The 14,937-nt window shown below is 41.6% G+C and overlaps 3 protein-coding genes across 3 annotated transcripts; 1 reads left to right on the top strand and 2 right to left on the bottom strand. All coding sequences in view use genetic code 11, as the record gives it.

Moving 5' to 3' along the window:
- Nucleotides 1-522: 522 nt before the first annotated feature.
- Nucleotides 523-2,061, bottom strand: EGR_07313 (Transposon Ty3-I Gag-Pol polyprotein; the record flags this gene model as incomplete). The annotated part of the gene is made up of 1 exon (XM_024496562.1): nucleotides 523-2,061. One exon carries the CDS (start codon nucleotides 2,059-2,061, stop codon nucleotides 523-525), a length of 1,539 nt encoding a protein of 512 aa, XP_024349038.1.
- Nucleotides 2,062-2,669: 608 nt separating this feature from the next.
- On the top strand, nucleotides 2,670-4,104 carry EGR_07312 (Serine/threonine-protein phosphatase dullard-A; the record flags this gene model as incomplete). Its single annotated transcript, XM_024496561.1, has 5 exons — nucleotides 2,670-2,804; nucleotides 2,836-2,902; nucleotides 2,977-3,167; nucleotides 3,611-3,839; nucleotides 3,917-4,104. 5 exons carry the CDS (start codon nucleotides 2,670-2,672, stop codon nucleotides 4,102-4,104), a joined length of 810 nt encoding a protein of 269 aa, XP_024349037.1.
- A 560-nt stretch (nucleotides 4,105-4,664) lies between these two features.
- On the bottom strand, nucleotides 4,665-13,846 carry EGR_07311 (Putative adenylate kinase 7; the record flags this gene model as incomplete). Its single annotated transcript, XM_024496560.1, has 19 exons — nucleotides 4,665-4,718; nucleotides 5,013-5,171; nucleotides 5,930-6,163; nucleotides 6,234-6,394; nucleotides 6,627-6,810; nucleotides 6,890-7,137; nucleotides 7,753-7,853; nucleotides 8,125-8,323; nucleotides 8,514-8,790; nucleotides 9,250-9,378; nucleotides 9,704-9,853; nucleotides 9,963-10,040; nucleotides 10,668-10,758; nucleotides 11,069-11,154; nucleotides 11,656-11,739; nucleotides 12,167-12,277; nucleotides 12,531-12,734; nucleotides 13,537-13,719; nucleotides 13,754-13,846. 19 exons carry the CDS (start codon nucleotides 13,844-13,846, stop codon nucleotides 4,665-4,667), a joined length of 2,826 nt encoding a protein of 941 aa, XP_024349036.1.
- Between the last annotated feature and the right edge of the window lie 1,091 nt (nucleotides 13,847-14,937).

The raw sequence follows: 14,937 nt of genomic DNA, 5'->3' as shown, positions 1-14,937 counted from the left end.
TTCGGTTAATGTATGTAGCGAGATGGCAATCTTAGCAAAGCCCTATACGAAACGCCGGTAATAATTTGCTAAACATAGAAACTGCGGTGCTCTGTCTAGTTGGTTGGTGTAGGCCATGTCCCCACTTGTTGTACACGGTCGTCGGTGACGGCTATTCCATTCGACGAGACTGTATGTCCCAGGAAGGTGACCGAGTGTTGTAGAAAAAGGGCACTTTTTCGAGTTCAGGGTTAACCCTGCATCCTGTAGGCGGTCTAACACTAGTTTTAGGTTGGCGTTGTGCTCTTGAATATCTCCACCAAAAACGAGAATATCGTCAAGATAGATAATCCAATGCTTTGAGAATAGGCCGACCAGAGCTGTTTTCTTGAGGCGTTTGAAGGTAGCTGCCGCGTTGCAGAGTCCAAATAGCGTAGTTTGAAAATCATAAAGCCCGTTTGGCAAAATAAAAGCCGTTTTTTCCCAGTCTGCTCCTGCAACCTCCACTTCCCAATATCCCGACTTCAGATCTAAGGTAGAGAATCACTGAGATCCATGTAGTGAGTTAAGTGAGTCATTTATGTGGGTAAGGGGGAAGGCATCCTTCTTGGTTACAGCATTAAACTTCCTGTAGTCGATGCACAACCGCAGGCTGCCATCATTCTTCTTTACCAGCGCTATAGGAGAGGCCCATGGTGACTTGGATGGCTTTATGACCTCATCTCGGAGCATCTCTTCAACCAAACGGTTTACTTCTTCCAGCAAAGGAGGTGGAATACGTCTGGGTGGTTGCCAAATTAGCCTAGCTTCATTAGTATCAATCTTATGCTTGACGATATTTGTTCGTCCTAATCTTGCACCTTGCGAAGAGATGTTCGCGTACTTAAGTAGGAGCTGACGGAGTTCTTTTCTCTCGTAGTTGGAAATGTGAGTCAGCTGCGTACAAAGGTCATCTAGATTGTTAATGGAAATGGCTGCAGCTTTAAAAAGGACGTTGCAGATGTCATCTGCGTCGTCTTTCGGTGGAGAGGTATCTGTGTTGACCCCGGTGGTTTCGTGAGTGGGAAAGGTTCCTTCCGAAAAACTTAGGACGGCTTTGGTGTAGCGAAGGAAATCGGCACCAAGTACCACGTTCCAGGCCAGTTCTGGACACACGACGAATTTTACTGTCCAGGTTTCCTTCCCTATGCAGACTTTTAATGATGTCTCTCCTTCGACTAGCATCTCCCGTCTCTCTGCTGAACGCAATTTTGCAGAAGGGGGGAGGATCTTAACCCTGTTACAAAGGGTAGGGAAGGCTTGGAGGTTCACAATTGACTTAGCTGCGCCAGAGTCGAGAAGAAAACTACAGGAGCGTCCTTCCAGTTTACCAGGAACCCTCATATAGGAATAGGAGCCATTTGGGAGTAGACAGGAAAAGGAAAAGGAGGGCTCACCTGGTCTAGGGGTATGGCGCGGGGAGCCACGATACGAGGATGCTGCATTTGACCAGTTTTGTGGTTTTCGGAAAATCAGGGGCCCCAGGAGTTCCTGCCGCTTCTTGGTTGCGAGCTTGACTAATTGGTCGAGCGGATTAGTCTTTGCTTCGCAGAGCTTCTCAGCCAAGATGGAGGGTCGGATTCCGTGTTTAAACTGAACTGTAACCCAATTGGCGATCTTGTTTGGGGGGCAACCGCGGAACGCACGTTCCGCCAGGAGTTGGAGGTTCCTGGCGTACTCTTCTTCGGCCTCATAAGCTTTTTGAAAACGCTGAAAGAAGTCCCTAGCCAGGGTTTGCTCCTCAAAATCGATGGCAAGTTGAGCCAGTGTATCACAGCATTGGTCAACGTCTGTGTCGTGGGTGATGCCGGCTCCGACTGCGGCCACGAATAAATCATGCGGTAGGGCGCGAAGGATAAGAGGTATTCTTTGACAACGGGGATAGAGAGGATGGTTGAATTTGGCAGTTAAGAGCCACTCTTCAAAATTCATATCTTCCTCAAAAGAAGGTAGGTCTGCGAGCGCTGCTATCAGTGTAAAACGAGACTCATCCGTTTCCGCTTCCCTGTCTCTAGCGTTCTTGGACGAGCCCGGTTGATTCATCCCGATTTTCCCATCAGTAAAATATGTACTACCGTCCCTTTGATTTTTATCATCCAGCAGTAGAAATTAAGGTATACAACCTTTAAGATTAGGTCTGCTTTTTACTGGTACCACCCTTGCACTCCGACACTTTCCTGAAGGCGAATATGCTTATTCGACATGCAGGAAGTATTAGTGTTGCTGGCATGGCCAGGAGCTCAGCCCACTTGGCGGGGTAAAATGGCCAAGATGCAAAGTTGCCCTTTACCAAAACTGACCGTTGAACGAAAAACCAACTTAAAACACCTGAATTTCCTTTTTCTATCAATTGATTCCTAAGGTCCTTTTAAGCACGGACTGTGACGACATCATATTTTGGGATCTGTTTGGATAAATACCGATAAGCACTGCTTACATTCAGCATTTTTACCTTCTTGGCTATCTAATATTTCTAGATTGCAAGTAGTATGGAGTTTTAACTAATGACTACCTAACCCGGGTGATTCTATCAACCTATATTTAAACGAATCTCCAGCGCCCGCGTTATGCGATTCTGTGTATTGGCAGCCTGAGTCGTATCTCCCTTTTCTGTCTGTTACATCCTGTCCTCACTCTAAAATATTTTTTCAATGTCCCGTGTATCTTTCCAAATATATTGGTTCCGGGCTAAGGATGTAGTCATTCATCATATTCGAATGGCCTTAACTCTTGCTTTGTATATTCTAAGCCATTGTTCCTACAGGTTTCGGAAGCAGACCAGATCGGTAGGTTGAATTTCAATAACTAAGTATTTAGGTATTGCAATACCAAAGTGTACGGTATCATGTTATTCCTCTTTCTCCTATTTCAAAACTGCAGTTATGTGAGTTATTCATATGGTTTATGGTTTGCATCTTGAAGGGAGCGAATGTTTACATCCGCCTTTTTGTGCATCAGGTCTTCAAAGACGCAAAATAATGGTGATTGATCTGGACGAGACGTTGATCCATTCTGTTCTCGATGGAATGTCTCGTCAGACAACGGGTTCAGGCCCTCCACCTGATTTTGTGCTCAAGATGGACGTTGACCATCATCCTGTTCGCTTCTCAGTGCATAAGCGCCCACACGTTGACTACTTTCTAAATATTGTAAATCGCTTACCACCACATCTTATTTGCACTTTTAGACTGCCCTCTAAATGACTTCCTAAATGCGCCTGATTTTTAGCAGCCTAAAAAGTTTCGTTGTTGACCCACAGAACTTTGATCGTAGTCTTATGTCCTATTAAAGTCGCTACTGAAACATCCCTTATCCTAATCATGGCCCAGTTTATTGCCTCGAAATAAATCCAGGGCTCCTTGAGTTATCGTTGATGGTTACCATGCAATTCCTTTTTATGCAATTGATAGCACATCCGAGATTTGTATTCGGGGTGGTTGGTACGCTGTTACTCTACTTGATTCACCATTTCTTTATTGTTTTCCTGATTTTCCTTGCATTATTACGTGCAGTATCTTGTGTGAAATGTTGTTACTTAGGTTATTTCTTATTATTTATGTAAGGTTTTTTCAGTCCTATTTGTCTTATACAGATCAGCCAATGGTACGAGTTGGTTATCTTCACTGCTAGCCTGGAGATCTACGGTGCAGGAATCGCAGACCATCTTGACAACGGCCGCCACATTTTTCAACGTCGTTTCTACAGGCAGCACTGTCTCTACGACAGTGGTAGCTACTGCAAGGACTTATCTCGTGTTTCCTCAGACCTGTCTTCTATCTTTATTCTGGACAACTCCCCTGGCGCCTACCGCTCATTTCCTGGTAATCCTCAACAATTCATCCTCACATAAACATTATTATCTAGGGTAGGTTTAAGTATCACCCCCTCCCATTTGCAGATAACGCAATTCCTATTCAGTCGTGGTTCTCAGATCCCCAGGACACCGCCCTCCTCTGTTTATTGCCTGTGTTGGATGCCCTGCGATTCGTCTCCGATGTGCGCTCAATTTTGAGCCGCAATCTGCACCGCGATTTGCAGGCGCAGGCGCTAATTGGACGGGGTCGACCACCCTCCCTCATGATGTGACTCATGCCTCACCCCATTTGTCTTGGAGATGCATTTTTGATTTGTCTGTCTCTTAGCTAACACTACTACTACCACCCCTTTTTCTAATGCCAACGAACAATGCTGTTCCTCTCTGCTTCCTGCGTACGCCCTTTCTTCCCTGCCCACCTTATGTACCGAATTACTAGAAAGTTTTTACTCAGTGATCGGCGGTTACTTTCTTTCTTACTTCCTATTGTATCTTTTTTTTTTGCTTAATGGCCTAGTCCTTTATTTCGTGTTTAGGATAACTAAATCAAAGCGAGAATTGTGATCCATGCAAAAAAACTTCTTCACTTAGAACAAACTTCGTTTTATGACTAGAGGATCGTGAAGCATCGTTTATGCATTGATAAGAAACACCGGTGTTGATGGAGAGCTTGGATCAATGTTGAAGTTGTTCCCAAAATAGACTCTTCCAGTGTGCAGCCTCTACGCTACGCCATGAATTGTGGCAGTTTATGGCTACCGACCTTTTTGAGCCCCTTTTAACCAATCAAAAAGGTGGATATGAAAAGGACATGTATCTGCATTCGGTTCTTTTAACGAATAATTCCGCTGTAGTTAACGCCGGCGTCTCGGAGAATGTATTCAGCCTAAAAACAGTGAAGCGATTATTCTGACAGGTCTTGTGCCTACCCTACTGATTGTCTATCAGTAGGGTTTTGATACATCGAAATATTGAAGACCTGGGACAAAACGACAGTTGAGGGAGCTCTTTTAGTCAAAGAACTGAGTACATAAAGTATAGTTCAAATTGTAGCATAATCAGTGAACTAAGTTGACTCCTACTTGATAAAGGGAAAGCATCGGGTGCAATTCACTCCATCTTTGATACCCTTTTTCATAATGGCACAAAGTGTGCTCCACTGTTAAAGTTTTTAACGCACCAAAAAGTCTATAGGGTCAGCAGGTCTTCGTTGACCATAGATGACAAGGCACTCAGAAACCTTGGGTAGAACATATTTGAGGAGGTAATTTCTGCGAGGCATCGACTTAACCATTTGACGTTCTTCGTTCTCCTTCCTCAGAAGCATTAACCAATCGTGCTGCAGAAAAGAAAAATGTGAAGGATATTTACGAAATTGCCACCAACACCTCCATTGCACCTGCCCGCCAACTTTTTCTCTTTGTTGCATTCAGTACTATATCAGTCAATTCGACTGACCAGTTGTCATATTTGATTGAATACTGTGATAGTCCTATAAATAACCCTCTATGACCTGTAAAAAGGTTAAAGCTAGTCTATGGCTTCGGCGGTCCTTCCTAGTTTGAGGGATTAGGGGCAGCTGAAAATGACAAATATTGGATGGTTAGTCTTAACGCATCTACGTGGGTCCGTTTAATGAAACCATGCTCAGGTGGTCTGTCGCTTGAGACGTGGCCATCAAATTCTTCACCTTCATTGTTGACTTCATTATGATTGTATGGATGAGTACGTGGGCCTACGTAATTTCCAACTCTTCAGCCTTTACTATGGAATTATGCAAATATTCTCGTGTCAGTTAAAGGATTATTGTCTCTTCCCTTTTACTGTCACTGGACTCACACTTGGACAATGTCTTTATCTGTCAGTCACAGTCCCGTCAACTCTGTTAAGCAGTGGGCACTGAAATATTCCGACTTTGTCTAAAAAATTGCCACAGTCCCGTTCACAATATTGTCACTTTTATTCATCCAATGGGGGTTTCTTATTCACCGAAAAGGGAAAAACGTTTCCCTATCGCACAGCAGATCACTGCGCGTCATCGAAGTCCTCCTGACACCTAATGCATGAAATAGCCAAATTTCCGAGGCTAGAACTCACCCAAATCTTGCGTTCATTCTCACTCAACACTTCCGCCGCCTCTTTTCGAAGATTTGCATTAACTCCATTCAAGTCTTCAGCTTCCCGCTGGAGGGCTTCCACAAATTTCTCATCCCCATCTCGCTCATCCAAAAGGCCTCGTGTTCGACGCACGAACTCTCCAGTCGATGACTTGGATATCCGCTTTAAGAGTTGCTTAAAGGTGTGTTTTTGTGGACCCCCTGGATAGAGGTGCTGGGAGGAGAAGGTGTTTATGTAAGACAAATCTAATTTTAAGCATCTTATTTTTGGTATGGACGCTCACCTGGCTTTTGTCTCGGTCCATATTCACCGTGAAGGGGTAGAGTTCACGTAGATCAAAGTAGGTGAGAACATTTATTTCTAGGGGATTCAATTTGGCTTTTGCTAGAGGCTTTCTTGGCCAGTGTTGTGCATCCAATGGCTCTGACTCCTTCTCTGACACCACTGAAAGAGGATATTAACGTCATAAAGACTGGTAAGGGTGGCAACTATGTCGCCTAGGATTTTGAATCACTGCATTCTTACTCTTTTACAAGTCAAATGGATCGTGCTGAAATCTCGAAGTGGATTTTCCCATCATTGTGATTCCATGGGATAAACAAAAGATTATAAATAGGCAAACCATTCTTTGTAAAAACAGGAGTACGTAAACTCGAAGTTTTAACTGCAAACTTACAGTATTTGTATGGTTCGAAAGTTTTTCCAACAATTTCTCTAGCTGCTTTCGGTGCCATGACAGACCTATGATATTCCAAACGTCGTCTTAATCTCCTCTCTGGTGTCTCCAACGGTTTTACCCACTTTATCCTTAAATCCACATCCTTCTTTTGTCCTTCACTCTTCTCGCCTCCTATTCCGATCTGAAATAGACAAGGCAGTGATCCTACGTGCTCATAAATCTACTCGAGGTGTGGAATTTGGTTAATCAACCCAACTTACTCCAATTCCCAACTTTTCGGTCTCTTGCGCTAACCGTCTACGATTCACCTCCTCCTCGATATTCAACGTTGTGCCATCAGGGTCTGCATAGTCGTCAATATCGTTTAAAGCGATTCCCTCCTCTTCAAGCATCGTCCTGTAGCGATGAGTTACAAGAGCGTTGCTACCTTCCAAATAAATTACGTGGTGTGGAGACACCAATGGATCGTATGTGGGATGGCGTGGATCTTTTGCCGTATCGTCAGGATCTAAAGAGAAAATACGTGTTTTAAATCACAGACTTGTTAAGATTTTGCAAGACTGTAGGAAACCTTAGACAAAAATTCATAAAGGTCGGTCAAATTTTCAGTCTATAATCATATTTAAGGTCAAAGAAATGTTATTTAACTTAAGCTAAAAACCATTTGACTTCGAAACGTAAGGTGAAGAAATTGAATTAATGGATGCATAAAAGGAAGGACAAGGAAAGGAAGGATGGATAGGGGATGAACGGATGAATACAAGAGGGATGGAAACGCGATATATATAAGATGAATGGATGTGAGATAGATGGATAAGAAAATGGGTACGGATTGGAGGGATGGATGAATGGATGGGTGCATGGATACAGGATGGATGCAGGATGGAAGGATTGATGGATGGATACAGGATGGGTGGGCATAGGATGGAAGAATTGATGGATGGATACAGGATAAATGGATACACCACCTCCTCTTTTTGAGGGAAAACCCCCTAAAAATGCACCTCTGTTTTTGGCATTTTCCTGTTAGGTTCTAGGAAGGTAAAATGTAGCTCTTCAATTCAGTAGAGTACCCGAATGCCTTGAAGTTATTTAATCATATTAACAAAATTCGGCATCTTACTAGTAAACAACGCATCGGCTTGATTGAAGGTGTTAGGATAGCTGTCCAAAACGAATCCTTGATTGCGACACGGCTTTGAGAGCAGCTTCCTTCGAAGGTATCTACAAGTATGGCATGTTTTGTCACCAAGATGGCTATCCTAGCCTCTGATGCGCTTTCGGTAATGCGTGGCTTTGCCGATTTAAACAGATAGACTACTCCGTTCATGGCTTCATTGAGAAGGTCATCCACTATCCCGGCATTAGTGAGAGAAATTAAGGCGGTTAAGGGCAAGATTTCCAAGCCCGTGAAGTTGTATAAGATGCACTTATCAAACTTTTTATAAAACGGTTTTTGGCAATTATGTTAAAAGGCTAAATTTTGGCTACCTACTTAGTAACAATGTGGTCGTTAGCATGAAAGTCATCAATCATTCCATCCACAAATTCTCTCAGCTCCTCGCCAGCTTTATTCGCCATCTCCTCCAACTCCCGCTCGTTGGCCCACTTTAGAGGGGGATAGAAGGGATACCGACGCTGGACCTCCTCTGGTAGGGAGTCGATCAGGGACGCTTCTGAGGGGACTGAGGTTTCTACGAGAAAAATTTTCAAAGTGTGGTTAATCCGATCTGTGCTAGAACTGTGCATGCTTTTGTCCGCATATCTGTTGCATAAGGTTTTTTCTCATCCTAATACTTGAATTCAGTAATTTTGGCTTGGAACTCTACTGTTAATCCCTCTACAGTTCTGGTATGAAATTGTGACAGCGTGACCTTGACCTACCCTCTTGTGGTGCCTCCGATGCCTCTGTGATAGGTGTATTTGGGGGCAAGGAGTGTGAGAGGGTGGGTTCCACAACGTCTGTAGGGAGGACTTCATCGCTGGGTGGAAGAGTTGCTGTGCTCAGTTGATCGTCGGGGACGTCCTGTGAAGTCGCAGTGGCAAGTAGAGGTGGCAGTGGTGGTTGTCGAGGCTTCTCCTCCCTTGCCTTTAAAAGTTTTGCCTTCTTTTCCAATTCTTGTGCATGTCTGAGCTGTTCCAATGCCTTTATTGGAGTCCTCTGTGTTATTTGAAAACAATATTTGTGTTATTCTTCTTCTTGAAGTACTGTTACTAGTTCTTCGAAACCCTTCCATGCATAGTAAACATCCAATTACATATTTGAATATCTGGCTACGTCTTCAGGGATGTCTCTAGCACTGGTATTGGCAGTGATAGCTAAACTCATTCCAAAAAGAACAATAACTTTAGTTTTTGTGGCTGAAGGCTTCGCAAAAGTGGGACAACTGCGGAGCAGGGTCAAATCCTCGCAGATTTAGAAGAATTACTACAATTTGACTAATATTACCACCTCTATGGAGGAGACAAAGGTCATAAAACCAGACTCTTAAAGAATTATTTGCAAGGTCAATTTTATCCTCCTGTGTTTCAAGAAGGGGAATGCATCTCAGAGATAGTTGGATTAGAGGTAGGTTACAAGAAAAATTTTGTCTGAAATTAGACGACAAATGTTACTTACTAAACGAATGTATGCCTCGTAGAGAACCGGGGTGACGTGGATGTAGTGCAGACCGTAGTGTCTGGCCAAAGCAATCGCATGTGTCGTCTTGCCAACAAACGGTGGTCCCAGAATGCAAATTCGAAGGGGCTAGAGGGTGGTAAAAAAAATCTGTTTCTCGTGTCACTGGCAGATAATAGACCATGACATTCTAACCCCCTATCTGCTGTCCTAGAAGAAGTGATTGTTTGAAGCGTTAGTGAAACCAAATCGAATTTTGACGACTATCTCAGCCCTGGAATCCGTCTCATCCACAGTAACGGAGTGAGACGAGTATTTGAAAAAACAACGTCGTCTCTAAAGAGAATTGTTTCTATTAGCCTCGCAAAACAATGGAGTCTAGGCGAATAACCCTTCGTTTCCATCTCGTTATTATCTTCCAGCTGTCTATTCTCTTTTTTGGATATCTGCATACCTTGAAGTCCTTCGCCTTGACATATTCTTGAGCTAGCTTTTCAATGTTGTCAATTATTCCACCCTCACATCTCCAAGGAATTGTTAATTCCTCATCCAAAGTCGGAGTGTTGATTATCATGTCCATCATCAGTTGATCGATGTGCACCCTCTTTTAAAAAAAAAATCTTTCAAAGCTGAGTGGTTTTTTTGACGAAAACAAACTTTATATGCTAAGAGTTGGAAGGTAATTTCGGCATTTTTTTTTTAAAAAAACATACGGGAATTTGAGTGATACGAATGAGTTCATTGTCACTCAAGTGCCTGATTTCGCCTGTACCAAATACTTTGGAAATAGCCTAAAAATAAAGAAAAGGACTGATTTTTGTAGATGGCAAAAATAACGAAAGCAAATATATTGGGTTTCCTTTACATTAGGCTTTTGAGGATTGGAAGAAAAAAACTTCATTTTAAAATATGTCTTCGCTGCCTGTCCCAGCATGAAGTTGCATCAGAAAAATATTCACATGTCACTAGATTTATTTTATTGTCATGGCAGCACTTTCAATTGATCGTTCGTTCACTCATTTATCCATTAATGCATTCATCATTATACCAAATCGACCACACTAAATCGACCAATTCATACCGGGTCCATCCATCCATTCATACTGCATCCATCCTGTATCCATCCACCCATTCTTCCATCCATCCATCTACCTATCCTGCGTCTATTCATCCATCCATCCATTGATCTGTCCATCCTGTACCCGTCCATCCATCCATCAAGTATCCATCCATCTTGAATCCATTCATCCGTCCACACTGTGTCTATCCGTACATGCACCCATACATCAAACCATCCACTCCGTATCCATCCTCCTATCTACTTCCCCGGGATCAAACTATCAGTCTGTCCATCTTAACCACATTCGTTTGTTTCAAGCGAATCCAATCATTTTCCCTCATTGCTAATGGTTACTTACGGTGATGATTTCGCCCAATGTAGACTCACTATGGTCCCTTGCAACAATGTAACGCGATTCGGGTGGTTCCTCGAATATTGCTTGAACGATTCTAAAGAGGTCAAATTGTTAAATAATACTTGGCATTCAATGCTGATTTCAAAACAACATGAGGGTTCCTTCCATCTTACCGACAAAAATAAGTGTTCGTCGAAGAAACCGATTTGAGAAATTAAACAATGAAAAATAAATTTCACGTGGATATTCTCTATAAATAGGAAAGTTGCTGATTTTTAGAACATGCTGGTAGTTGGATAGTTGCATAAGCCTTCTTAAAATCATCAGGCAGGTTTACGTTTAAAAGATTATTTTTACGGCTTTTTGATGCTTTGAATGCTGAATTGCTAATGACTGAAACCCACTTTGACAGATCTCTTATATGTATGGTCGGAATGATGTTTTCACCATTGCCACAGACCTCTAGTACACGGCTGTTCATCCAGGCTTTCTGAAACAAAGTGAGGCAAAGTATATTAGGCTCAATAGCAATATACCTATTTTAAAACTCATTTTCGTCCATTTTACTACGTTTGCTTGACTTCAGTTTAATAAACTATGAATACATCCCAAAAAGTGTCAAAATAAACTCTTTCTGGGGACAAGAGGAAATGTAATTTCGGCATAAACTGTTTTCGGATTGACACATTCGATACCAGTGTCACGCATATGTAACATAAGTACAATGGAGTTAGTTTTAAGCGAAAAGAAAACGAAACCAACTTCAGTAATACTAAAGTAATACAGAATCTTGGCTAGGATGCTAGATTCTTCCGTGAGAGCCCAGTAAAATACAGGCTGCTTGACACTTCGCGTCAATGGACGCAGACGTTTTATAAACCTTTAGAATTAGCCAATAGCCAAAGAGTATTTTCGCACCTCACGTGTGATTGGTTAACAATGGCGATTAAGTTGCCCAATAAAAACTAAGTTCTGATTTTTACGTACGTACGAGAAAAAAGGGCTCGAATATGTTCTCAGCACCACCGTAGGGAATTCCACAACCGACAACGTAAATAGTGAGTCGTTTTCGGTGCTAAAAAGCAGGGGTTGGCTTGTATATTGAAAAAATGCGTTCCAGATATTCCTAGTGGATTCCATCCTGATAAAGTTCATAGATCAGCACACAGATTAAATAAACCTAGGGACTTAAAAGCTGCCGGAGAGCACGCTCTGACAAAACCAAATTGGTGGGTAAAATAGGTTTCTAGGGTACTAAGTTGCTCAAAGTGATGCGATTGGAAAAGCGTTGACCCGTACGGGGAACACCATAAAGGCTAAATGTCACTTTTATTTAGTTTAATAACCAATGTATGCAAGAAGTTTCCTGTTATTGCTTAGATAAAATCAAAATCTATGCAGACACCATGATTTGAAAGTTTTGAGGGCTCATTTTAGTCTTATTCACAAATTTGCCACCAAATTTTAAATTCCAATCCTTAAAATGTAACTAAACTGCCTACCTTCCTTCCAAGATTAAAAATAGCCCGCTCTGCTGCAAACTGACGTTTGTAAAGTGGATGCGGTATCCGCTTTGCATGGTCTTCTTCGTCATACGTCGGGTGGTTACCCTCCTACAAAGATTCAAAGGGCAAAAAGGGCATGTTTATCAAACGTCTTACATTTGTAAGAGAAAAGAGAACGCATCTAACAAATAAATAAGTAAACTATCGGTTTAAGCAGTATTATTTGATTTGAAATGTTTGTTTTAAGTTCCAAATGGAATTAATCCAACAACCACAAATTTTGCTGCCATATATTTTAGCTTCTTGTGACAAAGAAAATCAGTGGTAGTAAAAGTAGACATAATTTAAACAGGGAAATTACCAAGGCACCCGTTTTTGAGCGAAGCCAACTCAGTAGGTGGGTAACCACAATAAAAATCTTCTTTTTTCTAATGCGTTGGTAGTCATTGGCCAGCGATTTGGCCACCCAAAGAGCCTCTTCGGCTTGACTCACATCGCTTGTAATGTCGTAGATCACGCAGTCGCACTCAAAGAGGTGCTCGTAGAAATCTCGCCGATTTTCATACTTTCACAGATAAAAAAAGGTAGACGTAAATACTCACATGTACTTATGTAATAATGATTGCAAAGAGGGACCACAGGTTCTGCTTTGGATTTGCTCATCTAATCACATTCTCTATTCAGGTATTTGTTCCCACAATCAATGAAGATTGTGGATTGAAGATTGTAGCTTTAATCAGTTGAGATAGTAAGCAAATATTCTACTTTATAAATACTTGTACAGAGGTCGTGAAATTTGGCTAGGTATATCCTACGGCTTTTTTTGGTGTGCCTCTCGGTTACGACTACGTACTGCGTGTGTTAATGGTAAATGATTTTTTTCATAATGGTATACCCTTAAGCTGTTTTAAGAGGCTTCGAAGCACAGAAATATACCATAAAGCAGACAAGTTTGGAACAATTTGATATAGTAAGGATGCTACTGGATAGATGGATGGTGGAAATATGTGAATCCACAAATATACGTTAGGTAGTACTAAGACTAACTAGTAAGCAAGTAGGCACAATTGAAATGCTACCTGATGAACCTCTGTTGAAAAATTGAATGCAGTGGTAATTCCTTAACATAAATATCGAAGCTACATAATACAAATTATACCAATTCCTTTTTTGAAACATCTCTCAACCGGAGTCGGCTACAAATAAATTATGCTTGGGGAAGAGGAGGTCAATAAATCTTATTTGATAGTAATACTTAAGCGTTCAAACTGAAGTCTCGCAAATAAGCAAGCATCAGGCGGGTTAAGCCAACTTTTGAAGAATAGCATAATCAAAAGTAAAATTGAGTTACACAGTTAATTAATTACGTTTAAAACACTCTCGACAAAAGTTGGTATATGAGCGTTGGGATGAGAAACAGTTCCCACAATGCGATAGCCGGTAAGTTGAGGTTTTTTAGGTGGATCCGGTTCCATAATTCTTTCCTCCTCTTCCTCTTCCACTTCATCTTCCTCAACCAGGGCTTGCCCAGGTTTACAAGAGGCCAGATGCTAGGTGGTTTTAATCCCGATATCCTGCACTTACCTGCGCTAAAGTGTTGCTCACATAAGAGTCAAGATTGTTAACGAAAACTCGAGGTAAAATGTCTAATCCTTCCTCCCCAATATCTTCCTCCATATTCCTTTGTGAGAAGGGGTTTAATGAGGAAACAAAACACCACAAATTAGCAAAAGCTTAAAAAGGTAGAGAAAGGTAGGCTATTCGGACTAATGTATCACAAACAAGTGTATCAGTGTTAAACCACGATTTTGATTTGGTTGACGTACCAAATTACAGCCAAAAAGAGAGAACTAATGAAAGGTATTTGCGTCTGTCTAAATTTGTTCGCATTAATACAGATTTACTAAACTAAAATTAAAAAGTTATGAAACATGGATAATGGTTTTGGTAAATATGTGCGCCCACGCAAAGGAATTGGGTCTAAAACTGCTGCAGATATTTCTACGCTTGTTCAAGTGACCACCAAATTGATAGTAATTTTAGGCTTGCTTTTCTTATACTTTTTCATTCGATTCGATGGAAGTAAGAACGAAAAGCTTTTTAATATACTCACCTAGTGACGAAGGGCGACCTTTACTTTAAAATATCACCAATTATACTGTCGCTATAACAACATGAATGCACATCGAAAAGGAAAGCGGCATGCAATATGCAGTTACTAATACCAACTTATGCTACAATCTGCAATATTTCTAGTGCATGGGTTAGCTGCAAATGTAGCCTTCAGCACCACATAAGAAGTCCTGCAGTGTAGTAAAATATGGGTTGGTTCTATTTGGACTTCTTTTAACTTTAATAAGTTTAATCAAAGAATATGCCCAAAAATAAAAAGCCTGGTTCATTTCTGGAACAAAACTCTTATCGAAACCTTCTCACTTCTTCATATTCTTTATGTGCTTAATGCATATAGACTGGGAGTAGGCTGTAGGACAAGGATCGTAGATATCCCCTTCCCTGTTCCTCGTACTCTTGGAACGACCAGGTCGGTTTAATTTTGACCTATTTGTAAGGGGAAATGAAACGGGAAAACTAGTACAGAGTTAAGGGGGGTGAGGATACGCAACCGCTCTCAGGCTTGGAAGACGTCAACTCCGTACTCAGGTCCAAATTGTATCCCCGTCTCGTCTCTGAAAGGAACATCAAAGCAATATAGGTATTACATAGCCCCTCCTCCTTTTGGAACCGTCCCCGGTGCTACCACTTACGAA

The sequence above is a fragment of the Echinococcus granulosus genome, assembly GCF_000524195.1.
Source record: "Echinococcus granulosus chromosome Unknown EG_S00074, whole genome shotgun sequence".
NCBI lineage: Eukaryota > Metazoa > Platyhelminthes > Cestoda > Cyclophyllidea > Taeniidae > Echinococcus > Echinococcus granulosus.
Note: the sequence above shows the minus strand (reverse complement) of the source record. Positions and strands in the feature narration are given on the sequence as shown.